The sequence below is a fragment of the Antrostomus carolinensis genome, unplaced genomic scaffold (genome assembly GCF_000700745.2).
Source record: "Antrostomus carolinensis isolate BGI_N321 unplaced genomic scaffold, ASM70074v2 scaffold24903, whole genome shotgun sequence".
Lineage (NCBI taxonomy): Eukaryota > Metazoa > Chordata > Aves > Caprimulgiformes > Caprimulgidae > Antrostomus > Antrostomus carolinensis.
Window position 1 is genome coordinate 47,155 of NW_010303537.1, and position 27,246 is coordinate 74,400.

Consider the following 27,246-nt stretch of genomic DNA (forward strand, 5'->3'; position numbering starts at 1 on the left):
CCTGCTCCTCCTCCTTCTTCTCTATTACCCTTTCTCCTCCCTTCCCTGGCTGAGCCTTCATCTCCTTTCCAAGCACTTTCAATTCTTTCTTAGTTTTACTGTTGTTTAAAACCACATCATTCTTAAAAAAAAACCCTCAAAAAACCAACAACAAAAAACCCAAACTCCCCCTGACCCTAAAATCTTTATTAACACCCAAATTGTTCTGAGCCCAAGCTGATTCCCTGAGATACAGGGTGATATGTTTTGGTACAATGTTGTACTCATGTAATTGTATTTTTCTAGCATCCTTCCAAAAAACTCTGGCCAGCCCACTGTCACATGAACTGCTCCAGAGACATCACATTTGGATTCACTTCTTGTGTAAGACTGCTTTCAGCACATGGTTTTTACCTTGTAATCCTCCATGCTGCTCACTGCAAAGTGAGGTGGCAAACCAGCAGCCAACATCAGCATGTAAGTGAGAGAGATGAAAAAAATTTCACTCTTCAGTTCAGGGCTTGGAATCTGTGGAAGAGAAATTCAGAAATCATCAATAATCAACAGCTTCTCAGGGAAAATCTGGCTAGCTCGATGCTCATAGGGTGGTTGAACACACAGGTGAGCAATAACACCAATGGTCAGTCATTTGTGTTTAACAACACAAAACAAGGCAATTAAAAAAAAAAATCTTAACATTTGCAAAAAAAAAAAAAAAAGAAATTTCTAGAAATTGTTGAGGACAGAGATCAACATTTTGATGCTGATTCTTGCCAAATGGATGCTGAAGAAAGGTGGCATTGGCAAGAATTACCTCTGGAGTCCTACCATATTGCCACATAGCACAAGCTTAAACATCTTACAGCATTGAAACCCTACAGAACCTTAGACACCACAGAAGAAATTCTCATTAAATGGTCCCAGTACTGACTGCTGAGCAATGCCCTCCAGGAGCTGGACAGCAACTAGACCACTGACCTCAACCATTAGAGGTTGCTCATTCAACCAGGTTTCCCTATCCATCCAATATTTATGACTTCAGCATGGTTATTTGCAATTAATTTTCCCCAAGAAAGGCAGGACACTCACACTGGGAAAGGGCTCACTCCAGATGCGGATGCGGGCAGTGGAATTGAAGAGCCTTAGGAAGGTGTTGCTGAGGACATTCATAAGCATGGGGAAACAGTTGATGGGTTCTGCACTGCACATGATGGTGAATCGGTAGCTCTGAAGAAAAAAGAGCAAAAGATGTCATCTTCACACCCCTGAGAGGAAGAGCTGGCTGCAATGAGGGGTTTAGAGAACAGCAATGACAAAGGCAATCAGACAGTTTTATTGGTGGGACCATGGAGACCTAGGAGTGTGTTAACAGGTACCACGAACAAAGTGGTCAATAAAGACAACAATTTCTGGAGAAAAGCACAAAAGACTTGCATTAAGGATTTCTCTAAAGATCATTGTAAAGAAGGATACAGTGGAAAGAACCAAATATAATCCTGGTTTCCCAATAACAGGACTACTGATATCACTTAATATATCAAACAAATATTCTCCTTTTTGCTGGTCTGTGTATTTCATTGTGTCTCATTTAAATACATTTCAGAAAATCCTGTTGACATACAGGATGTAAGAAGGAAAAATAAAATCACTCACCTTGCCTTCCAGGGATATTTTTATAGCTCCGTTATGTAGTGGAATGTTTGTGATGTTTTTCTCATGACTTATTTCTGGGATTATATTTTGAGTCTTCAAAGCAGAAATGAAATCTTCGATTTCTGATCCTGAAATCAAGTCAAGAATGGAAATTAGATTTTTTTTTTTCTTTAAATAGATTCTTATAAACAAGTTCCTATTTGCAAAGCAGAGGTAGGTTAAAAAAACATCATTCGGAATATAAACAAACTGATATCGTCTCTATTTTTTTCTATTTTAATTAAAAATAATGTTTCCACAGTTAGTTTATGGCTTTTTTTTTTTTTTTTTCCCTTTAAAACTTTACTGGTTCATTACTCTTTTAAATACAAGTTACTCTGTTATCACCATTAAAATTGGATTTGCTTTTGCTCAAAATAAAACACTTCCCAAAGCCACTAATATATATAAAGGAACATACAGAAAGAGTAAGGCAAGGTTGGACTGTCAACTCTAAGGGTTGGACTGTCAACTCTAAGGGTTGGACTGTCAACTCTAAGAGGACTCAGAGTAAAGCAGATAGTGAATCAACATCACATGTTCTTCACCTGTATCATTGAAGAGGAGAAGATTTGTTGATTTATTTTGAATTTTCTCTGCAGTAGGAAGAAAATATGAGTCAGCTGTTATTTCCCAGATGCTGGTGCTGTCCCACAATTGAAATCCAATGAAAATCATAAGCATTGGAAGGATAAATATTCCAAAGAAGAGCAATCTGGATGGAAAAACAGACCATAAGTGGGTCAAGGGGAACTCCACTTTCAACTAATTGTGTGATTTATGTTGAGAAAGACATGGGGAAATTTAAAACTTAAGCAATTCAGAGATCTACCAGTAAATTCTAACTGTCCTCATTAGTGCAGCTTTTAAACATTTCCCACCCAATTAGCTTCCAGACGTCTCCACCAGTATTTAAGCATTCCCTTAGTCACCCAAGGGAACTATCAAATCCTTTGGAAAGCACCAAACCAGCATGAGGGCTGCAGAGTAGGCGAGAGCTCCTGTACTCACATGGACCTGAGAAACTTTCCTTCATGCTTCAGTTTTAAGAAGTGAATTCTCATCACAGCACACACTTGCTGCCTCCAGAGCATCATCCCACTCACTGCTGCGCTCCCCTGCTCGGAAAACACCGGGAGGCTTTGGTCCTTCTCCTCGAGGTCTCCATCTTCTGCATGTTCACCACAAGAAATACCATTATCCACAAATTGCATTCCAAGGACATATTTTAATCACAATCAACAATGATTTTCTATTCTGAATAGAGGAACACTTTCACTTTTAGCCAGAAACAAAGAAAAAAGGGCAGTAATTTACTCAGAACATCATTTACATGGGTGAATTCAGACAGGCTGAAGCTGGACTGATATAGCAACACATCCAAAATCTTCCATGGCCTTGTGAAATGCCATCTGGCTAGTCTACCTCTTCCCACCTCCCAGTCTGGGCAGTATATCCTTCAAAATCAAATACCTTTCCAACATAATTCTTAATTTATGTGCTTACAAGCCTCAGGGAAGTCAAGACTGAAACATTGAGACTTCTTCAAGAAGATATCCTTCACTAAAGGAAAACTGAATACAACTGCAACTCTTGACCTACCAAAATCTGTCAAAATTCACATTTAAAAGAAACTTATTAGATATTCAATTAAAACATATATATATATATATATATATATATATATGGAAACTTAATTGTGCCACATTTGCAAAGGGAGTCAAGTTTTACCTTCTTGACCGATGGCTTCCTCACCCTCCAACTTCAGGAAAACATCTTCCAGCGTTGTCCTGCTAACCTCATAATTAACAACCCCTTGCAAGAAACTGCTCTCGAGGTGGCTGAACAGGTCTGCATGATAGAAACAACCAGACTCAGCCCAGCGACCAAGGCTAGTGTTGAGTAGGAACTCAGGCTGGGGTGATTAATATTGCATTCACATCATTAATTTCCATAACTTAAAAGTCCCACCAAAATTATTGTGCACTTTAAGTAGAAAATTAAGATTTCTTTATTACCATGGGCCTTCCTGGTGGGAGAAATCTCATCCTGAAAGCAGAGGAGACTCAGTGGATTTTAGTTAGTAGATTAGTTGGTGGATTTTCTGTTGTTCATCTGCAGTATTGATATTACCATGTCCATTAGAAGCTTTTTTGGGGGCTGATATTTATGCAGCTTTGGGCTTCCTCATCCCATGCAGTATGGACAAGGGAATATTCCCTTCACAGTAACTTTGCTTTCTGCTTTTCCCACCGCTTATTTTCCCTGGAGAACCCTGATACAACAACAGGCTTTTCTCACCTGGGAAGCTGTCTGTGTTTTCCAGAGGTAGCATGTAGCACAGCTCGCCCTCCTTCTGCCCTTTGAGCACAGCATTGGGCACGTACTGTCTGACCAGGGATGATGTAAGCTCAGGGTCACACAGGTCAGTTATACGCATCCTGTTTGTATTAAAAAAGCAATTGCTATAATATTAAATTAGAAAAAAATAAATAATGCATGTATCATCCATTTAAAACACAAAGCCAGTGATCGTTCTTCAGGCCATAGGTAAAACCTCCAAAACTGGGCAGCATTTCAGTGGGAATTTTTATAGACATCTGCAGTGCCCCTGGTTTTGCCAGGCACACGAGAAATAGTTGAGGTTAAGAATATTGATCTTGGCCAATTCTGCTAAACCAAGAACATAGAAATTAAAATCTAAAGAAAAACAACTTTACATTAAAGCCGTTGTGTGTCACCCTGGCACCACAGAGTGTGGAAATTGCAATTCATCTTACTCTGGTCCCCTTTTGGCTGTGAAGGAGGTTGCGAAGTCATGTTAGCTACATGCTCAGAGCTTTCAGGATTGGGATCCAAAGAAAAGCAGCTTGCTATCCAAAGCAAGATATTTTTTGGCAGCTTCAAAAGTTTTCTAAAATGAATTGTCAAGATTTCTATTACTCTATATAGAAGAAACTCTATAGCGACACAGACTCTACAAGAAAATACATCAACTAGAAGCTTTTCATCCAAAGAGCGATGACCAAAAAGAAAAGGATTTACCTTAAGTGATAGCCAGTTCCAAATTTTCTCTTCAAGTACAGAGATGAGCCAACACACTGTAATCTCCCATTTGAGAGAAAAGCTTTCCGATCTAAGGAGGTAGGAACACAGAGGATTTAAGGGGGATTTACAGCAGTGCAGTAGCCTGACCTCACTCTGCTCCTTCTGAACTCAGCAGACGTTTTTATAATGAAGTTGAGAGGAGTAAAAACCAGGTCAGTGCTGAAGGTTTTTCTCTTTTTGGACTGCTGCTTTTCTCCTAAGCACCAAGGTTAATCTTTTAATTATGTATTCCTAGAGGCTTGTGGAAAGTTTCCTATGCAGCCCGGGAGCAATAAGGAAATAATAAAGATACTAATTCAAGCAATATCACTAATTTGTGTTGGGGCTGCTAGAGATACATGCAGATAATATGCAATTACATCATCCTGGAGCAGAGCACAAGCAAGGTCTTGGAAGGATATGTCAGTCCAGCCTTTGCTCAGACGAGGTGGAGTGGTCACTATCAGACCAAACGTGTCCAGTGAGCACAGACTGCATCGTGGTAGGACCCATACGTGGACTCTGCAACAGGAAACTCTTGTTTTCAAACCATGGTCAACCACAGCATGAAAATCTGGGCTCACCAGCATGAGCATCAGCCTCCTCCATGGACTGGGTTGTGAAAAAACGCGTCCAGCCTGGTGTTCCTTCAAAAGGTTCCACACGTGGTGCCTGGAGCAGGGATCCAACCCAGCTGTTGGCTCATCTAAAAGCAACACCTGCAAAAGCGAATGAGATCAGATCTCCATGTGTCCAAGCCGGCATTTCCGTATTTACATCATTTCATTTCATGCTTTTGATGATCTCACTCTTAAGAATAAAATGCATCTTCAAACTTCAGCCATTTTTCTTGCTCTTTTTCCTGTTACAATACTATTACCCTTTTAATTGAAAATAATTTTCTCATTGACCTGGATTCCTCAACCCTTCCAGCTGCCAAATGAATTAGTAGGTCAGTAGACTTGGAATGAGGGGGGAAAAGTACAAAAGTCTGTGTGCCAGATCAACATGCAAAACTGTTTGCTAAAGCGGTGCACATTGTTTGTGTGTAAATATCTCTGGTGCTTACCTGGGGATTCCCCAAAATTGCAATTCCAAGAGACAATTTTCTTTTTTGTCCCCCACTCAGAGTATCAGCGCGGATGTCCTGAAGGTCATTGAGGTCCAACATCACAAGAACTTTCTGCACCTTGGCAATACACAAAGACAAAAGCCAGATTTCCAAAGCACTGGTCTCATTTTAATTCAAACATGGCTACACACAGTGCAGGAGAGTGTAACTTCAAGATTTTAAAATTATCAGGTTTAAATGGCTTTCTTTAGAGAGAAGTACTGCAAATCTGAACTAGAACTCTTACGATATGAAGACAAGAAAGAACTGAAAAAAACTTTTCTCCTCTAAATAAGGGGTGTTCTCAATTCCACAGAACAAGATGCCGGTGCTAATGCCTCACAAAGAAAGTTCAAAGTGTCCAAGATACTGTAAAACAGAGGACAGTGACTGATAAGCACATACCAACCTCTTGCTCTACTTCCTTCCGCTGAATCCCCTTGACATGAGCAAAAATTCTCAGGTTTTCCTTCACCGTTAAGGCTTCAAAATGCAAATTAAACTGGGGGCAAATCCCAACCATTGCCTGAATTCCTTCCATGTCCTGTACTTCAGACACTCTGTAGTTGTACATCGTTGCAGAACCTGCACGTGGGAATGAATGGAACAAATCTCACACGGTACAGCATTTCCCAGTTCTAAGGGGAAAGCAGCCTGCTGGGTGTCCATCCCTTTGATGTCAATTCCAGCATGGTGGGTGTTTCTCAAGTGTTTTAAAAAAGCAGCAAAATAACTTTGTGTTGTCCAAACCTTCAATACCATTCAAAAATAATTCATAGAATCATAGACTGGTTTGAGTTGGAAGGGACCTTTCAAGGTCATCTAGTCCAACCCCCCTGCAGTGAGCAGGGACATCTTCAACCAGAACAGGTTGCTCAGAGCCCCGTCCAACCTGACCTTGAATGTTTCCAGGGACAGGACTCCTACCACCGCTCTGGGCATCCTGTGCCAGTGTTCCACCACCCTCATCATAAAAAATTTCTTCCTTATATCTAGAGTCTAAATCTTCCCTCTTTTAGTTTAAAGCCATTTCCCCTTGTCCTATCGCTAAAGGTCCTGCTAAAAAGTCTGTCCCCATCTTTCTTATAGGCTCCCTTCAAGTGTTGAAAGGCCACAATAAGGTCTCCCCAGAGCCTTTGCTTCTCCAGAGCACCAAATTTCAGAGCACCAAATCTCTCCTTTAAGAACTAAAACATATTTCCCACAGGTATGCAGCTCATGGAAAACATTAGGCCATCCAGATGGAGAAATAACCATCTGTGTATGTTTGCACACGTGAGCGTATCCGCAGGGGATGCACTAGCCCTGAAGCTCATGTTGAAGGAGCAATCTGCACTGACAACGAGCCAGACCTGAATAACTGAGGGAAAACTTGTTTGTTTGCATCTTTACCCCATTACACTGGAAAAAAACAAGCACCTTCTCCACTTCAGCATTCAGGTCCATCACCTCACCTGCTGTAGGCTTGGAAAATCCACCGAGTACATTTAACAGAGCAGTTTTTCCACATCCACTGTGACCAAGTAATGCAGTGATCTGGCCTTCATATATATTTAAGGACAAACCTAGAACAGAAATGGGACAAAATTAGGATGGAAGTTTGTGAAAAATAAACTTGTAGCTGTAGCTTGCTGCCAAGTATGGCAGAGGAGTGACATTGCTCATGAAGCTGAGATGCAAAGATGCATATCCAAAACCATGGGTTTCATCTTCAGAGCTTAGAACAAAACTTGGTAAGAAACTTGCAGTCATGTCTTGATAGAACTGAGGGAGCAAGTGCATTAACATCAATATTTAAAGAATTTTGACTTCTGTTTTCTACGAGGTTCATAGCTTCTTATTTTAGGGTGACTCAAGAGAGAGTCCCCAGAAAGAGAAGAGCCCGTCTCCTTTCCAACACATGAGATTGCAAGAGTTATTTCAAAGCAGCCAGATTTTGCTACCTCATTTCCTTCAAAAAAAAAAAAAAAAAGATTTATTTGTTATTTTTGTGGGTTGTCTGGATTGTTTGGGGTTTTTTTTTTTTACTCAATATAAACCTTTGAGACCATATTGATGTTTTCACTGTCACTTGGAGTTCTTGTTAAACAAAAGCATTAACAAATACCCCATGACTGTGCCAACCTGGGGTTGGCAGATGTGCAAGTGCTTGGAGAACACTGATCAGCCAGTGACAGTAGACACAGCTCTAGCCAACGACCAAAACAATGAATTTTGTTTGCCCAGAAGAGTTTACATTTTTAGAGGAAGGCTCATGGTTGAAAACCTCACAGTTTTTAAAGAGACTTCTTCTGCTGTTGCAAAAAAATAATGAATAGTAATTTTCCTGGAATGAACAGGAAGATAACAACTGGTAGAAATTTGCCAGTAATTTACCCCAGCAGAAATAATCATTGCATAATTCATTTTAACAGTGCCGGAGGCAGAATTTAGTACATCCAGTACATTTCAAAACAGTTTGGGATCATATCTAGGGAAAAAATGAAATTAAAATAATTCCAAAAACCTCTCTTACCCCTTAAAGCTTCAGTTCTCTTGTCCTTCTTCTTGTATATTTTTTTAATATTGTTTAGTCTAAAAGAAAGGTAAGCAAGTCATTACTATTGAATCAAAATTTTGGCGTGTTTCCTCTGCCTCAAAGTAACTTTTGGAAACTATTGGAAAAATATTTCTCAACCTCCTCCTCAAACTAGTCCTGCTCATTCCCACCAGGAGTTAGCGTAATTCCATCTGAAGGAATTGCTTTATGCAATTCATTTCTTGTACACTTAAAAGCAGAATTAACTAATATACTTTTCTAAGAGATGTTTAAAAGGTTTCAAAGTCAAACTCAATTAACACTTAGTGAATGAAGCGGGAGGCCCTAGAGAATTGGGAAAACACGTGGTTATATAATTAAAAGCAACGACCTAGTTATTATTTTCACAGATTTATATTTGCTTTCTAGTAATAAGCAATAGACAGCATCAGCAACGGGCCAAACTAGCCCCATGAGGATGTAAATATCAGTATCTTATGCAGCCCACGCCAGCAGCAATGTTCTTAAAGATGATGGTGAAGGGGAACAGACTCCCTGCTGCTGCTCTGCAGAGGAAATTACTGGGGAGCAAGTCAATCCCTGGCATAGAAGATGCACCAGGTCCAATAAATGTTCAAATCCAGCCCTGGAGCAGAATGAAACACTGAACAAACCTTCCCTTTCATGTATTTTCCATTAACTTATCTGTATATGTTAGATGACTCAGTCTAATATTCACCAGTGCGATACAACCATGCTGTCTAGAATCAAATATAACATGTAGTGTTGTATTTTTCATGCCTACAACAGTCTTTACCTGATTGCTTCCTTCCCATCAAAGCCTGGAGGCATGGGCTCAGTGTTATTGCTGAGGACAGGATCATGGTTGCTCTCCCCACCAGCTTGCACCCCCATGTACCCACTACTCCTGGGCTTGAACCAGTATGAGGGTCTCAGGAAGAAGGTAGGTGGGTATGGTACTCCATACTTGCCTAAATCAGAAGCAAACAAGGTGAAATATCAACCAAAAACCGCTACGTGTCAACTCAACTTTGACAAATGCTATGTCCAGCCATCTCTTCCTCTACAGCCTTGCAGCAGCATAAAAGGATGGGTAAGTTCTGTAAAGCCATCCACTCGTCTGTATCTGTAAATGCAGGTGGGGAACAATCACAGCAAAGACCTCGTTGACCACCTCTTTGGGCCAGAAGTTATAGGAAAATCAGGTCAGGTCCTACAGCATCCTTTTAAACACAGTGGTTAGTGGTGCTGGAGTAGAGGTAAAGGATCTCAGTGCCCCGCTGCAAGATTTAATTTTCCTTTTGGAGTCTGTTTTTGAGGCAAGGTCAAATGAGGTACCTACATGCACCCAGCTTCTGGGAAAACAAGATTCTTGCCACCCATTTTCCCCCCCAAGCAATACAGAAAATGTGCTTTTCAGCCCCTCACGTAATGTGGCACAGCTCATTGCTGCTCAGATGTTATTCCACAACCTACCAGCTCACTACCACAACACTTTTGTTGTTCCTCCACATAGATTACAGCTTTCTCAGCTCTATCCCATCTCTTCTTTGGCATCTTTCCCCACATGAAGGGAGAGGATTTTAAATAATATAAATAAAAATGCAAGGAAATTTGTATTCTTTCCCTCACATTTCCACTTACCAGGCAAAACCTTATCAAAGTAGATGGCCAACAATAAATAAAAGACACTGTCAAGGGTCAGTACGATGTATATATTAAAGAAAGGGTACAATTCTGGTGTAAAGCCTGGTTCATACTTTTCCAATTTTATGATCTAGGAGGGAAAGAAAAAAAAAATCACAAATCAGATGCAGCACTTCCTTTAACCAGAAATATTATGTGCAAACCACTGCTGTGTCATCAGGACCGTTTTCACCACAAATCCATGCCCTCTCGTGATCATGACACTGTTTCCAAGCAGAGCAACACTTTAGTATGACCACAAGTATCAGAAGTGCTTCAGTAAGCTGGATTCAAAATTGAGCAGAAGAATTTACTACACCAGAAGAGTGATGCACACACTATTTACTGGAGCAGCACTTAAAACCTCATGTTTCTTGCAAGTCTTGGTACCCACCACGCACATCCCATTGCTGCAATAATTTTCTAGAGATCTAAATTTATTGCAGATACAGAGGTGGTAAAATTCATGATGCAGTTGAGAGTCTAACTGTATTTGTTATGAATTAGCACGTACTTTTTTGGAGTTGAGTTTTCTTTTTACAAAGAAATGCAAATTATGTATGGCAGCTACTGTCACCTGGCAGAAGTCTGCTGTGAGCTGAACTTTTATGATGTGCTGCTTTTATTTTGAACATACCTTTGAGATGCCAGCTATAAAGGCAAAAGGACTGAAGAGATTAAATATCCATTCCAAAGACGATGGTAGTTTTTCGAAGAATGTCAAAAAGCCCAGCAATCCAAAGATGATGTGAAGAACAAATCCTGTCAAACTGGCAATATTTGGCTGCTTTAACAACGAGCTGAGCATGAAACAGAAGTGAATCTACAGTGGAGAAAAACAATAGTGAGCAGGATGCAAAAAAACCAACATGAAAATCCAAAGAGCAAAATCAGAGACCCAGTTGAGTTGCAGTTGTCCCCTGCAGATGCACATGGCACATCACAAGGGTTGCATCATTTAGCAGACAGCTCTGATATTTAGGGCAGGTCTATAGGGGCAGACAGCACACACATCCCAGCAATGCTGGTATTAACACTTCCTTCTACTCTAATTTCAAGTCAAAATCTCCCAAAATATAATAGGAGTGATATACTAACCTCCAAACTATACAATAAATCCCAGTAGTGCAGAAAGTTTTGTTACTTTCCCATATAATGCCCAGCCCTAGAGTACTCTGTAGTCTTTGAGTTTTAGATGTTTTGATTAGGAAATGGGAAAAAAAAATCCCCAACAAAACCCACACACTGTTTAAGAACACAAAAGCAGACTTACAGATGCTATGCCATAAAAGAAATAAATAAAGAATATTTCCAAAAAGCTGTGATCGTGGATGACTCCTCTCGTCGTGATCAGTGTCAGCAGACTTGCTGTTATTGAAATGTAAACGGTGTACAGCAAACTCCAGGATAACCTAGAAATGAAGGCACAGGTGTATTTTCCTCTGTACATGACAGCACCTGCCATGACATGGCCAGTACAAGACAAACTCTTTTTAATTCAAATACTTTGTCATTCCCAAATACATTTCCATTTACAGTTTCCAGGCTGGAAAGGTGCAAATAGCCATGTCTTGCATCTACCCAAAGCTCTGCAGATGCAACAATGCCAGCAAAGAGCCACAGGGCATCTAAGCACAGACCCTGCAGCTAGGAACACTTATTCTTATGCTTTTCCTGATGTTGTGAAATACTCTTGCTCAGAAGGCTCTGGAAGCCTGTTTTGATAGACCCTGTGTCCCCCTGTGCGATATCATTTGCAGTTTTTTCCAAAATTTGTCATTTCTTCCCCTTCTGTGTTCTCTGTGTGTATCCACGTGTTTCCTGGAGGCAAGCAACACCTCAACACCGAGAACTTCTGCTACATGAAGAATGTCCTTTCTCAGGTTTTTTAGAGTAAGTAGAGCTAAATAGAACAACCAACCACCAAAAAATCCTGTATCAGAGCAATGTGCTTGGAAACTGAGGTCCTCCAGCAAACAGTACGTTACAGATGAAAGCAGCAAAGGTTTTGCTTCAACACCTTGAAGTTGTTGAACTTCACAACTTGGCTGTTGTGAACCACACAAAACTTGGCTTCAGAGAGCCCAGGTGTGTGGTTAGATGATGGCAAATGCCTGCTGCCAAGGTCTGGAGAATTGCTACTGGTTGGTGGTACCAGACCCACATCCACACTGCAAGTTAGTATACATCCTATATACATATAATTATATAATTCCTATAATTCCCATTTATTTCTATGAGACTTACCAGAACGCGATATCTTGCAAACCCATTGCTCTCATTAACACCTTGAGCTTCTTTTTCTCTCTTATAACTTTCACTGATAAAAAGTACATATACGGGGAGAAACACAATATAATGTAAGTAATGAACCAAATATAATCCAGTTTATACAGAGGCTTGATCAAGGGCGATTTCAGACGAACGCCGCTAATTGACTTCATCTCTTCCCAGACAGAATGGTTTGTTTTCATCTGAAGAAAAGAAAGCAGACATTAATTTGATTTTCTGTAATGAAACAGCCAAGATCAGAACAGGCTTTCATAAGCACTAAAATTATTAGTTTGGCAATAACAATGTTACGCTGATAAGTGGCAAATAACCTCAATATTTAATATCTTTTTTGTATTAGTTTGTACTAATGCTACACCTTGAGCCATGAGAATGGTCTATCATTCTTTTAACTTTTTAAAGTAAAAAACAAACAAACAAAAAACCCTTTTTTTTTTTTCTACATATTTTAAAAGTTAATGATCACAGAAAATTAATTTCTCTGGAAAGAACAGGAAACATATTTGCATATTTACTTCTATGATTGCTGCATCAATGCTGGACTGCAGTGACAGGAAACCTGAGTACCAGTACATGGGAACTTTGCAGTGGCTCGATGAAAAATTGTAGCAGGTATCTGTAGGAAATAAAAAAAAATATTTAAAAAAATGATAATTTTAAAAAAAAGAAGAAAAAATTGGTCTATATAATTCCATATATATGTGTGTGTGTGTGTGTGTGTGTGTGTGTATGTGTATATATATATATATATGTGTGAGGGGTTGAAAATGTATTTGACCTAAGAGTCAGGAAATCAAGATCTAGTTTTACTCAACCTTTTTCCTGGAGCAGTGATTTTTCTCCAGGGATAACATGGTACTGGGAGTTGGTGGTTTTGGCTCCATGGGTCACCTGATGTGGCATCAACCCTGTTGTCACAGTGCAGGAGAGCTGGCCATGCTCAGCTCTCCTATTTTGACAGGAGCCTGAGTTCAAAGTGCAGCAACCATAAATGTGCCCAATGCTGAGGGCAGGAGAGGAGCACCTCCAGGAAATCCAGAGGTGCTGGATCTGAGGTCACATCTGCCAAGAGCTACTGACTTGTGCAGACAGAATAAGTGGCCTCTCCACCATTCCCATTTTCCAAGACCAGTTCTTAGCAAAATACTTTTTTTTTTTTGCCCATCAACTCATGAACTAACTTGATTTTTATCTGATAAAAAACTTACTTTTTGTTTTAGAGAGTTTACTGCTTTTAGTCAGTAAGTAGAGGTGCATTTGGTCAAAGAAGTAGTAAAGTGGACAAATGTTTGCATTTTAATGTATTAAATATACATCCACATACTATATTTTAGAAGTACCTTAGTGCACACACGATGCTCATTTTCAGGGCATGATTTGACATACTAAGACACAGAAGTCTTGGATAATGTGTATGTGTTCTTAAAAATTTTTCCTTGACATTTGTTTCCTTTTAAGCTAACAAAACCTCCAATTCTAATGAATACCTGTCTTGAAGTATTTGTCACATACAGCCTTGATGTGTTCTTAGTGGCATGACAGCACAGAGATCCACCTAAGCACTTTTTTTAAGGTAAAATTATGTTCTCTAGTTTGATTTATTTTCTTACCGATGTGTTCAAAGTCATCATTTGGAGAAACCACACTGTAGCTTTGAAATCTGAGATGGTAGGAGAAGTCATCCTTAAAAACAACACCAATCACGTCATCCTCCAGAATTCCTCTTTTTTCCAGTTTATTCTCATTTTCTACCTCTTCTATTATTACACCTGTCATTAAGAAAAAGATAAAAAATAAAATACTAAAACCACAACAGCTGAAAATCTGATTAGTGATGCAACAACAGGGAAACGTGCACCAGTCACAACCTGTACCCTCAAAAATTATTCTCCAAATCCTTTTCTCCTCCCACCACAATGAAGACCAAGGTGCCCACAGTGCCGGGGTGGGTTCAGGCACTGCAACTACAAGGATTTAAGAGCAGAGTTACCCCTCATTGCAGAATCTGAAGCCACTTTGCTCATTATTCGCCTGGTGGTGTTTGTTCCAGGTGTGTACGCGAGTGTAACTCCCGTAGCGTTAAAGGCAGGATCATCTAGTCGTCCCAGGAAGCTGTAAGGGATTTCTTGCCGTGGGTAGTGGAATATCATACTTGCTGATATTTGTATAATTAAGAGAAAAAACACCGATGTAATCCATTCCTACATGAAAGGAAGGAAATGCAAAGGTGAGTGGCAGCACAGCTACTTGGTTGGGTGGTATGGAAAGTGTCTTCAAGGACTCTTCTCATCCAGCACTGATCTGGTTGTATGGTCCAGCTCCTTCAGCCATGAATGCCTTCTTTCTCTAAATGAGGAAGAGCTATTTTGCAGGTGTAATAATTTTAAAATATGGGGAATGTTCCAAGTGAAAAACATGTTTTCTTAGTACCAGAGCCAACGAGGTCTGCTGATAATTTTACACCAGTAACCATGAATTGGACATTGTGTTCTTCTGGGCAGTACAGAAATGGGATCAACAACCAAAAGCAACAAGCCAGCTTTGTAACAAGCCCTTATTATGCTGTGATATTATAGTGTCACAGGAAGAAATGTAACTGCTGACATTTTCCAGAGAACCACATTACCAGCTGAGGCTTCTCGTATGTCACCTACCACAAAAACAATGACATGTAAAAATCCTTCGCAGTGGAAATCCTAACTTCCCTTTGGAAGAAGAGATACTTGCCTGAAAACTTTCTGTCTTCATCCTCCACACCAGAAGAACATTTTTCCATAGGAGAGCACAGGTTTGTTGAAATATTTTTGAGGCTCTCTTGAATATTCCCTGCATTTTCCCTGCTAGGATGAGAAAGAGAAGAATATAATTTAGAGTAAAACAGATCACTGGAAGTTAATATATTTACTTGGGTAAACGTCACTTCAGAGGAAGCCAAGGATGAATGTTAAGAGCTTTTCTCCAGTTCACAATTTGGACAACCAAGCAAAAGATTGCAGGAAATAATTCAGGACCACACAAGGGAACAGAGAGTTGGGTTGGACTCAGCTGCCTCTTCCACGTGCACAGATTCATCCTTCTTCACCCCAAAGAGGCTTTGTAGAAACTGGCTATAGTTTGATTCTTCATCTACATAAAATTAACCTGTACTAAAAATGTGAGAGGACTGAATGGCATACAGAAGAAGGCATAAAAATTAATATTCTTTTTTTATGCAGTTATTCAAAATACTTAGAACATACATGATGTGCAGCTGTGGTGTCAGGTCCAGCTCCTGAGTGCAGCAGCTCTGGTTTACGTTGCACATCTGAGCTGAGCCCTGGATCCTGCATTTCTCACGGTGAATTTATGTCTCGCCTTAGACATGTGGTTTGTTGGCAAACCAGTCCTCATCTGCTATACATATTGTAACTAGACCCTAAAACATCCCCATTACATACATGTTTTCTCCTCATGTATTTACAGGAGGAAGGCAGCTGCCACCCAGGAGGTGGTTAGATGCTAGAAGTAGCCTAGAATAGACATTGCCCCTGTCTCCCTTAAGCAGGCTGGTGAGAGACCAATTTGTCATGTTTTCACCCAAATACTAAAGGAATGAATTATAACTCTAGTACAGCTAGAGCAGGGCAGCATGAAAACACCAAAGTGTTTCTTTATATCCTCCTAAATACTGAGCAGGGACTATTTATTGGGCAAAATTTTTTTCAGGAATATTTATTAATATTTATTTCAGCTCCACCTTTGATGGCGTGGCCAAGCAGCGAATACCCTGTGCAAGAACAACAATCATTTCAGAGCGACTGGTTTCGTGACCTTCCCAGAAGGAAAGCAGGGGAGGGAACCTCATAACATGGTTTTTTTTGTATTTTAATCCCTTAAAATGGCTGAAATAAATAATAAAAAAAAATAAATCAAAGCAACCTCAAACGCATTGTGCTCTTTTCCCCTTGGACATCATTTCCTGATTTCGCGGATTGGGCAGCTGGAGTTAATAAACGGTTCTACTACTCTGTTCCCTTCGTTGTTTGTTTTTGGAAGAATTAAATATTTGCGTACTCCAGGGGCGATGGATCCAGAATCCCTGTTTACCCTCTGACTGTTAGCACAAGGCTTTATCTTCTCAGTGCTCTTGCTTTCCCTGCCTGGAGCTTTCTCCCATCGCAGCCTACAATGAAGGTTAAAGGCAATTAGGAAGGGATTTCTAGGAAGTGCTACTTTTTTTTTTTGCCCAGGTCTGAATTTTAGTCATTGTGAAGTGAAAGCAGCAGCCCAGCTTAGGATGTTGGGGCAGTAAACAAAGGTTCATGCTGGAGTACTTGGATAACATGGAAAACATGATGGTCTTGTAAAAATAGCACTGAATCTCTACAGACATAACAAACACTTCATTTAAAAAAAAAAAAAAGAGATGGAGAAAATCTTTTTTTTTTTTTTTTTAATTCCAACTTATTTTCTGACAGTTTTAATCTTATTTTTGCTTTTGGAGCAAGAAGCAAATACCCCTGGAAGCTGAAACATGAACCCAGACGGTTAAATAAATGATCCTGCCTCCAAATGCTGCATGAACTTCATCAGGAAGAATTTAAATTTAAATTAGGCAGCAAAAGACACAAAATAGAAGCAGGAGAGATGCTACAAGACCTGAGATTCAAACTTACAGAGATTCAGAAGACAAAAACCAACATCAGAAATGTATTTGGAGGCAACAGTGTGTGAGAAGCTTTAAACCAGTAAGAGCATCACTTGTAAAACTGGGTGTCTCTGGAAGTATTTCCCTTCTGAGGGCTCAGCAAATGCACCCAAACTTCTTGCTCTTCAGGAACTTCTTGCTCCTCAAGCTTTGCAAGAACTTTTACTGAGATCCTGAGTCTAGCTCTGCTCTACCAAAGGTTGTCCCAGGAAGGGATGTCCCGTATGACCACTTCATTTATTTACCATCTCAGGGATTTCCTATTTGGTACCTCCTCAGACTTTTTGTTGTTGTTGTTGTTGTTGTTTGGGGTTTTTTTTCCCCCTCTAATAAAAACTTTACAAAGCAGATCGTGATTAACTCCAAAAAGTGAGCTGCTCTTCAGGAGTACTGGCAGGAACCTGTTGATGCTGGCTATGAAGAAATCAATGCGTGATGCATCTTGTGCTTCCCAGAGGAGCTTCCAGCTTCCTGAGAGCTGGTGATTAATCCCTGCACGTGGGATTTCCTCTTTGCCAGTTATTGCAAACACAAAAATCTGCATTTGGCCCCCAAGCAGCCCTGTCTTTACCTCCTGATAAATACGAGACAGATTTCTACTGACGTCGCTGAAACGCACAGTTTTTCAAACAGATTTTTTTGTTTCCCTATGTTCAACTTGAGAAAAAAATAGCTCAAAGGCTGCCCTGTAACAAAGTTCAATGCTTTAACTCATACACAGAGGTGAACTTTGAGGGGTTCACATTTTTAGCAGCCTGTTCTTGGTGACAGTAAGGCTGGAGGAGGGGGAGCGAAGGGAGGGATGGTTAATCGAGAACTCAACCTGTGTCGCTTCGCCTAGAGCCAAAGTACATGAGTGGAGTGAATCAAAATCCACAAACACCCAGGAAAGTGGAATATTTGTGCTCCTTTGCCTCTTACACATTTTTCTGTAAAGCTTACGGCTGTCAGAGAACAGAGCTGGAAAGCACAGCTCTTAAGCATTCAGCAGAACACTGGATTAAAATAATAAGGAAAAAAATAATCACCAAACACAACCCTTGCATGAAAACGCCCAAGCTGTAATTTTTCCCTTAACAGAAGATAAATATGAAACTCCTTACCTGATGATGTGTTTTCCATGAGAAATGTGTCTCCTTCAGCTCTGAGATGTCTGGGGCTCTTCATCTCTTTGTAGCCCTGGAGAGGGTTCAACACTGCAGCCCAGCCCAATGGCCATGCCCCTCTCCAGCCTGACGTCAGAGTCCAGTCCTGGGGCTGCAAATGCTCTCAATGCTTCTGGAGCAACGACCCAACTGAGGAGCAAGACCTACAACCAGCTGGTCTAGAGCTTGCAGATATTAACACTATGTTTTGCAGTATTTAATGAGACACGTGCATTGTGTGCAATATAAATGCATGTTTCAACCAGGCTTACAAGTCCTGGGGAGAGGCAGAGCAGGAGAGCTGTATGCCCCAAGACAGGGAGAACGTGAGCTCCTGATGGGTGGCAAAGCAACTTCATCCCTGCCTGAGTTTCTCTGGAGGGAAAACTTCCCCACCTTCTCCCCATCTTGCTCAGATCCTGAGTCAGCAAGCACTCCTTCCTCTGCAGAAACGAGCCCTGCATCCTAGGACCAACAGGATTTTTATCTCATATTTCTCTTTTCCATTTAGTTTCAATAATTTATTTATTTTTTTTTTTTTAGTTTCCACTCCTTTTAATTGTTTTTCCAGCAGCTGTCACACAGCTGGAATCAGGATGGAGTTTGTCAAGTTATTTTTTTTGTTTTGTTTCATGGGTTTGGTTTTTTTTTTTTAATAAGTTTCCAACAGATCTGCATTCAAAACAGGGAGATGAGGAAATCAGGTAAGTCAGGAAATCCAAATGAGTTTGGAAGAGTGTAACAGCCACACGATAATTCATGTAGTTAAAGGAGTTTGATTGTCCTGGAACTTCAACAGCTTGAGGACTCTGTATCTGATTTGCAGAGCTGACTAAAACCACAAAAGCCGTCTGGTTGTTGCTTAACAAAAAGCTGCAGCCCTTCTGCAGCTGGTGATTTACTTATTTTCAAGGAATGAGCTCATTTAGGAGAGGAGCAGAGCATTTTCCAGCATCACTTGCCACTGGGCAACAAGTGAGAACTGGGGAAAGTTACTCGTAACTGCAAAAAAGCACAGGTGAGGTGTGCTTTGCTAAAAAAATATGCCATTTCTGAAACGTGCCCCATGCCACAGTGTGCTGGCAGTGCCTGGCACAGCAGGGAGCCCTGACATGACTGCATGTTAGCTCCAAAAAAATGCATTTTAATATAAAAATGACACCTGCTCCCAGCACTCCCCAGAGTTTCCCATCCTGTGTACTGGGTGCTGCTCCCAGCACTGATGCTGAAGCGGGAGCCCAGTCCAAGGCAAGCTGTTGGGGCTTCACCAAAAAGCAGCTAGAGAGCACACAGTGTCTTAAAATATCATTCATTACATGTCCAAGAAGTTGCTCCACAGGATTTCTGAGGAAGGGGAGCAGCCCGTACATCCACCAGGAAGAGGAGAGGAGCTGAGGATGGAGTCAGCATCCTCAAAGCTCATGAGTTTCAGAAAGAAGGAGAAGTGAAAGCTCCAGGACACCCTTACCAAGGAGAAATTCAGCATGCTGAATTAGGGATTTTCTGAAGATCTCTCGAAGCGTTACAAGGGCAGGGATTCATGTTGCAGCTTTTTAAAATAAATGGCATGCTGCCATTAAATAAAAACTAGTATGAAATCCTAGAAACTTCCAAGTTCAGATTAAATTTTGGGGTCATTTTCCTCCCCCACTGAGGGGTTTGGGGAGACTGAGGCACAACCCCCTCTCATTTTGCTAAGTCCTCAGCTGACCTGCAGGGCTGGAAGCAGGTCTTCTCCTCCTCCTCCTCCTCCTCCTCAGCAGCGGGTCATACTGGGAGCTGGCAGTCCCATGGGGCAGCTGAGGAGCAGGCACCATACTTCATCCCTGTAGACCACGGTTTTGTGTTCCAGCTTCAGCCAAATCTCTCACCTGCAGCATTTCAAAACCCCCAATGCTGGAGCCAGCACCCATCCAGCCACCCAGCACCCATCCAGCCACCCAGCACCCACCCAGCACCCATCCACCCACCCAGCACCCATCCAGCCACCCAGTGAGTTTGTCCTGGGCATGGATCCAACCAGAAAAATGAATAAATGAATTTATTTTTTTTTGTAGGGTTAATTTTCGAGTGGATGAACATGATTCATCCCTGCAGATGCAGGACGTGGCGTGCCAGGAGCACACAGCTGCCGCGGGGTCACTTCGAGCCCCAAGTGGGTGGTTGAATCCCAAGTGTTGCAATCGTGCAATTCCCCGAATTCAATTTAAAAATAGGCAATTCCTGCATTCTGACACCCCCAGCCATACCAAGAGCCAGGGCCCCCCATGCTCTGCCCAAACCCACTCACCTGCACACCCTGGTGTGGTCCAGGGAGCTTTGGCAAAGGCTTTTGAAAACATTCAAAACTCATGTGTGATAGCAACGCAAGCATTTAACAATCCAATCCATCTTTATTTTGGTAGTACTTTCTGCTGGAAAAGAAAAAAAACCCCTCGACTTTACAAATACAGCAAAGTGGCAAAAAGACAGACACGTGTATAAAATAAACTGCAAACGATTCAAAGTGCCTGATGGCAACATCAGGAGGAACATCACAAAGGTGTCACCTTCAGACCCGATACCTTTTGTTTCTGCTACCAGACTGCTGGGTGTCTGCTACATGACAGACTTCATTCATCATACAGAGATATTTTTTAAATAAGGGCTTTTCTTAGTAATGTAAACAAAATCAGACACATTCCATTCCTCCATAGCAAAATACAACCTTACAACAACCCCACAAAGGAAATGCAACTTCCAAGGTTTGGATATACGAGCTATTTCTCACAACAACCCTGCAAGGTAACTAAAAAACCATTATACCTGGGAATGGTGGCCCAAACTGAATCGATTTGCCTAAATCCACCTGCCTCCTCTCCATTTGATTTCCTAGAGCACAAACTGGGTGTGTGTATTGTATGGCTGTGATTTGAGATGTCACTGACAACAGCCAGACAAAGGGACTTAGAAATCACAAGAATAAAGCTCTCACATTTCCAGGGGATTCTCTGATTTAATTTTTCATGTGTTTTCCCCTATTCTGGCAATTATACACATCATACAACACTTAGAAAAACTTCTGATACAATACACCATGACTAGAGTGACATTTTGGGGTGGCACCTTACACCACATTGACACACAATGTCACCAGGCTTAAAAGATCCCACCCAAATATGTGGTTAATTTAAGGAGCCAAATTCTTTGTACATGTAGCTGCATAAATCCAGTGCCACCATCCACTGGGTTAGCCCAGGGTAAACAAGAACAGTACCAAACTGAGCAAATCTAGCTGCTAACGAAGGGTGTTTTAATGATCCACTTGAAACATTAGGAAATAAGGAAGTATTTGGAATAGGGTGATGTCACCCAGACAGTACAGAACTATTTTAGAGATGATTAGCTCTGTCTAAAGAATAAAAGAGTAAAAGAATAAAACTAAAAGAGTAAAAGAATAAAATTAAAAGAGTAAAAGAATAAAATTAAAAGAGTAAAATTAAAAGAATAAAATTAAATTAAAAGATTAAAATTTAAAGGATAAAATTAAAGGATGACATCAAGGCTAACAAGTCACAACCACACTTCTTTTAAGCTGACATGAAAAGAGCGTGCTGTACATGGCTGGAAAGATGTGCAGATGACACTCAGCTGAAACGCCACTTACAAATAGAGATCAAAGTAAGAAAGGTGGGAGCTGGAGAAGACACACGTAATTTGGACATACACACGTGGGAAAGTATCATCAGACACAATTCTGGGTCCCACCTTTGCTGTAAATAAGGGAAAATGTTCAGAGATACGTAGCTGGGAGCAATAGGCTGGGGGTTCCCAGGGACTAAATACAAGGATGCATAAATAAATAAAAAAAAATCTGAATTTGAGTTGTTTTTCTTTTCTTACAGGGAAGCTTCAGCCCTGGAAAGATCACTGCTGGAGCTGCAGTTCAGGGGCTGGTGCTGTCATCTTGGTTTTTACCTTAATTTATTCTCCAGCCCAGGAGAGCTGGGCACACACAAGCACCACAGCTTAGGGCTCATCAGAACAGGCAGATTCATGGTCTGCGCTCCTGAAGGGAATGGACATTCTCCTGGGGCAGTAAATTGGATGTCCAGGGGCTTCTGCAATTCTCAGGCTCAAATTTTAACTACATAACAAAATCATAGAATGGTTTGGGTAGAAGGGACCTTTCCAGGTCACTTAGTCCAACCCCCCTGTGATGAGCAGGGACATCTTGGTTCAACATGGTGATAAACCATTATCAGACGTATAACACATATTATTGCCTGATAATTACACACAGTTGGGACACAGAACTGGACTTGAACTCACAGGTTTTTGAGTTTTCACAAAAAAAAAAATAAAATAAATAAATTAATTCTAACTTTTAATGTGAAGCTATAGAATCGATATGACTTATGAAGCCAGCGTTTCCATATAAATGCATCTCTATATTTGTTCATTGCAGAACACAACGAACCGTGAGCAATTTCTAATTTCACCTTAGAAAAGGTGATGATAGCTTTGTGTAGAAAAAATAAAACATTTTCAACATACATCTGTCGCATTTTTAGGACAAAAGATCACAGATTCTGCTCTTCTTAGTAGTGCTTCCGTGCAAACCAAAGGCACCATTCCTACTGATGAGGTTGTGAATTTGGAATATATTTTTTACGGGGGGAAGAGGGGGTGGTTTACAAAGGTGAATGGAAAATTGCCAGGTCAGGACAAAGCAAACATTTCTGTGTGGAGCACGTTACTGCTATCACCACAAAGACGGATTAGGAAAGGCTGTTGAGTGTACTTAGGAATTCACTGCCACGAAAAATGAAAACATCTGAAAAAAAGGACATTTTCTAAAACCAGCCATCAGGATACGTGTTGTTACACCCAACAAAAGAATCAGACTGGTTTTAATGAAGATGAGAAATACTCACATCTCTGCAAATCCCAGAACTACACAGTTATGTCTTTATACTTCTACCAAACAGGGAGGGGGGAGAAAGAAATAAAACAAGAAGCATCCACGACGTGTGTACACCCCCTTTAACCTGACAGTGCATGCACTAGAAACACCAACACCACCCAGCAAGGCAGCAGGACTCGGTCACATCTGCCAACTTGCAGTAGAAAGGGATATAAGTGTCAACGAGTTCTGTGTTTTATCTGTAGAGGAACATTTTCACGCTGGTTGGATACCAAGCTAAGCTCGCCGTGTCACTCAGGACCCATTTTGCAGTGAATATAATGACTTTGGAATGGTTTTTCCCCTCTTGTCTAAGCAGGTGCATCTTCTCAGCATAAGCAGGAGTGGATCAGCCAGCGAGGGAGCAGGACCTGGAAGAGACATGTGTCTGCACAGCACATGAGGGCATGGCAAGACCCCGTGAACCAGCAAGCTGGTTCCTTGGAGGATGCTCCAGCAGCAACTGGTTTTGCTCAAGTGGACCACTTCCAGTAAGGACAGCCCAACCTCAGGCAGTGAGCTGGGATGCCGAGGGAGGGAAGGCAGGTGGGTGCTCCTGCACAAGCAACCAACACCAAGAGGTGACCAACACCAAGAGGTGACCAACACCAAGAGGTGACCAACACCAAGAGGTGACCAACACCAAGAGGTGACCAACTGTGGTGGCAGCATCTTCTTGCTCAACACAAACCAGGAAACAGTGAGGGGAGAAGGAATTTCAGATCAACCAAAATAACGATGGGCATGCTCGCCGCTTCCACCGCTATGGCAGTGTTATTCCTAAGGACGGTGAAACACACTCAGTGCTTCCAAATACCATTTTCTTCATCCATCCCAGCTCTCATGTTTCCCACACATACTTTGTGTGCGCAGGATCATTGCTTGCACAAAACACGAGCTGCCCAGAAGATCTGGACCGTAAGGAGCTCAGAAAACAACTCGGTCTTCCTGCGTCCTCTCCCACCACAGCGTGCTGTTCAGGGTGCCAAAGCTGCTGTCCTCCTCCTCCTGCTCTTTAGCAAGCTCCACAAAAACCTGGAACAGACAGAAAGGATGTGAAGAGGTCATGCTCCTTGTAGGAACTTTCTCAGTCACAAATAGAATTAATGCCAAAAGCCTCAAAACCATTGAACATATTGAACTTCATCACCAAGTCAGAAGTTTTGAGTATTGTGATTTTTTTCTCCTTGCTTCTGTCCTCCTGTCTCGTTTTTTTCAAGAGGACAGTGAAAAGGAAGTTGAACCAAACACAGGCTGAAGGACATTTGCCCAAGGAAGTTGTAGATGCCCCCTCCCTGGAAGTGTTGAAGGCCAGGCTGGATGAGGCTTTGAGCAACGTGGTCTAGTGGAAGGTGTCCCTGCTGATGGCAGGGGGGTTGGAACTGGATGAGCTCTAAGGTCCCTTCCAATCCAAACCATTCTATGATTCTATGATTTATCATCAGCAATAACTAATCCAGAATAAGCAACAATAAGCTTCAGCTCTACCCTCCTTTCAGGAATGAACAGCAACACCCATCTTCTGAATAAATTAGAGCAGCATTTCCACTAAAGTCACTCATTTCTTTTGTTCCAGTCTCTGCAGTTGGTGTGTCTTATTTCAAAAAGAAAGGAAAAAATGGGAATAAAGAGAGGGAGGGAACGGACAATCCCTATTTACTTTGGAAAAGGGGATTTCACTTCCCCAAAAATACCCAAACAGGCAACAGCTGAGCAGCCCAAGAGCTGGGCATGTGGACATGCTCAGCCCCTCCATCCACCATGACTTGTCCAGACTGGATATACAACTTCTACGTGGCAGGGACAAAGTGAATCCATCTCAGATGCCTGCAAAAACCTCATCTAGAAACCTGTAACACCTTCACCTGGCAGGGTTTACATCCACTAAATATCTGCTTTAACATACCTGCTCCAGCGTTGCCTGCGAGAAGCTGTACTCCTCGATGTTAAAGGCGTGTTTTACTGTTGAAAGAATTCATGAGAGAGCATATTTAGGGATATTTCACTATCTGACACAGCTGGATTTAAAGCTGGTACAAGTGCTTACTCTTGATTTCACAAGAAACAAGAGATGAGGATAGCAATAATAATAGAAAAAGTAAATAAATTTGTAAGAGAAACGCAGAAGTGCCGCTACATGGCAGACATGTCACTTCTGAGAGACAACAGTTTCTACATGTGATGTGTGGCAAGTGCTTAATTACCTTCTTCCAGCTTGGAAAAAGAATGTGAAAGCGACTGTACATCTTCTTTAGGAATTTTATAGGCCAAAATAGAAGCAAAACTGGAAGAAAGAAACAAAGCAAACTTAGCTTCAGATGAAATTACTCAAAGCAAAAATATTCATATCCAAGTGAATGGATTTCAATTCAGTTTCTGAAGGTCACTCTGAGCATTTTGACTAGTCATCATCAAACAAGACAAGAGGATTGATGCAGTTCCAGGAGACCAGCTGGTTTATAATCCCGGAGATCAAGGTCCAGGTACATCATTTGAGATCCCCCTGAGACTGCTCTAGGATTTCTATGTTCTTCAGCTAATATTAAATCATTTATATTCTGCCTACAAACTCATGAAAGAAAAATCACTGCCCAGGACTCCCAAAATTATCAAGTTTTGCCTTTCAAATGAACTCAGAGGAAGGTCACAGGATCTCCTGGGACTTTGCATCATCCTTGCAGACTCCAGAACATGAAGTTGCTTTACTCTACACATTTGCTTCTGAAAAATAAACCCTTCTTGAAATCTTCTGCATCAAGGAATGCTCCTTACACGGTGCCTGCATCATCATCAACGGTCACCAAGCCAGACCCTGAAGTGCATACGATAGAAATTCAAAGCTGTTGTAGAAAAAACAGCCAACCCACTCCCAGACTTTGAGGAACAAACACAAAATGTTCAAACATTTCTAGGTAAGGGCCAGTGACTCAGATTTTATCCCCATTTCTTGGGGAACTCCAACCAAGGAGGAAGCCTCCAAGTAACAGTTATGCAGAAATCAAGTTTTGCTTCCTCCATGCCCAACATCTGCATGCAGGGCTCACAGCCACCACCCTGGCAGCTTCTGCTGGCTTGCAAAACCCTTCCTCTTTAAAATATATATTTATTTTTTTATATATATATTTTAGTATCACATTATTCCTCACTCAGAGCCAAGGAGTTGCTGAGAAATCAGGGGCTTCTATTAATATCGATGTTTTCTGAGCATTTGTTAGTTTACCTTTCCTGACGATTCGCGTTTGGGAAGATGTGCAGAATCTGGCTTTGCAGATACTCCACCTGCTGTATATCTGCTGTTTCTTTTAATTTCATTTCCAAGAAGTATCCTCTGCCAAATTTACTCTTCAGGTGTTGGACAGTACCTATACATCTACCAATTGAAGAGAGAAAATAAGAGTTATACACATCACACTGCACTCAAAAAGCAGACTGACATCTAACAGATTCCTTTAGCAGTTTAAGTTTAATTTTCCTCCAAGTTTAAGGTGTAAAACAATTGTCTACCTCCATTTTCAAAGAAATATATTCTCGTTGACAGTTTTTCTATCCTCCCTGCCACATCACTTGCCCACAGGGAAGGGTTCCAGCAGTACCTGAGCTGCCCAGACACCAGGATGGCCACACGGTCACAGACAGCATCTGCCTCTTCCATGTAGTGAGTGGTCAGGATAGCTGCTCTCTCCTTATTCTTAAATGCTGCTCGAATTGCCCGCCTACAAAATATAATTTAAAAAAAAAATAATCTTTGATTAAAACATTTGACACGTAACAGTAAATTCTGGGTTAGTAGGAAAAGAGGACAATGATGGTCAAACATTTTATGGACTAATACTACTCCTACAGCAACAATTGATACCTGATTTTTGCACAATGATAACTCAAATCTCATACACCTTATATTTTAAGATTTCTTTCGACTTTCAAGCTTTTAATCTCCATGCTATTCTAGGAGAGGACACAGATGAAATGCACCTGGCACTAGGGCAGCGTTGATTCCCTGTCTATGGCTCTCCCTAGTGTTAACTGGGATAACACGCACATAAAATCAGACAAATCATTGAATGGTTTGGATTGGAAGGGACC

General features: G+C 41.1%; 1 protein-coding gene across 1 annotated transcript in view; it reads right to left on the bottom strand.

Moving 5' to 3' along the window:
• LOC104521985 (ATP-binding cassette sub-family A member 9-like) overlaps positions 1–18,292 on the bottom strand; it is a 26,868-nt gene extending 8,576 nt beyond the window's left edge. Inside the window, 25 exon segments of the mRNA XM_010164140.2 lie at positions 394–507; positions 1,069–1,206; positions 1,633–1,760; positions 2,220–2,386; positions 2,683–2,842; positions 3,403–3,522; positions 3,973–4,112; positions 4,717–4,807; positions 5,343–5,384; positions 5,387–5,477; positions 5,828–5,947; positions 6,279–6,454; positions 7,324–7,434; positions 8,385–8,443; positions 9,205–9,379; positions 10,053–10,185; positions 10,732–10,917; positions 11,368–11,506; positions 12,342–12,568; positions 12,902–13,002; positions 13,997–14,155; positions 14,377–14,587; positions 15,114–15,226; positions 18,177–18,231; positions 18,233–18,292. Coding sequence (XP_010162442.2) covers positions 394–507; positions 1,069–1,206; positions 1,633–1,760; positions 2,220–2,386; positions 2,683–2,842; positions 3,403–3,522; positions 3,973–4,112; positions 4,717–4,807; positions 5,343–5,384; positions 5,387–5,477; positions 5,828–5,947; positions 6,279–6,454; positions 7,324–7,434; positions 8,385–8,443; positions 9,205–9,379; positions 10,053–10,185; positions 10,732–10,917; positions 11,368–11,506; positions 12,342–12,568; positions 12,902–13,002; positions 13,997–14,155; positions 14,377–14,587; positions 15,114–15,226; positions 18,177–18,231; positions 18,233–18,292 — 3,216 coding nt within the window.
• Positions 18,293–27,246: the final 8,954 nt, after the last annotated feature.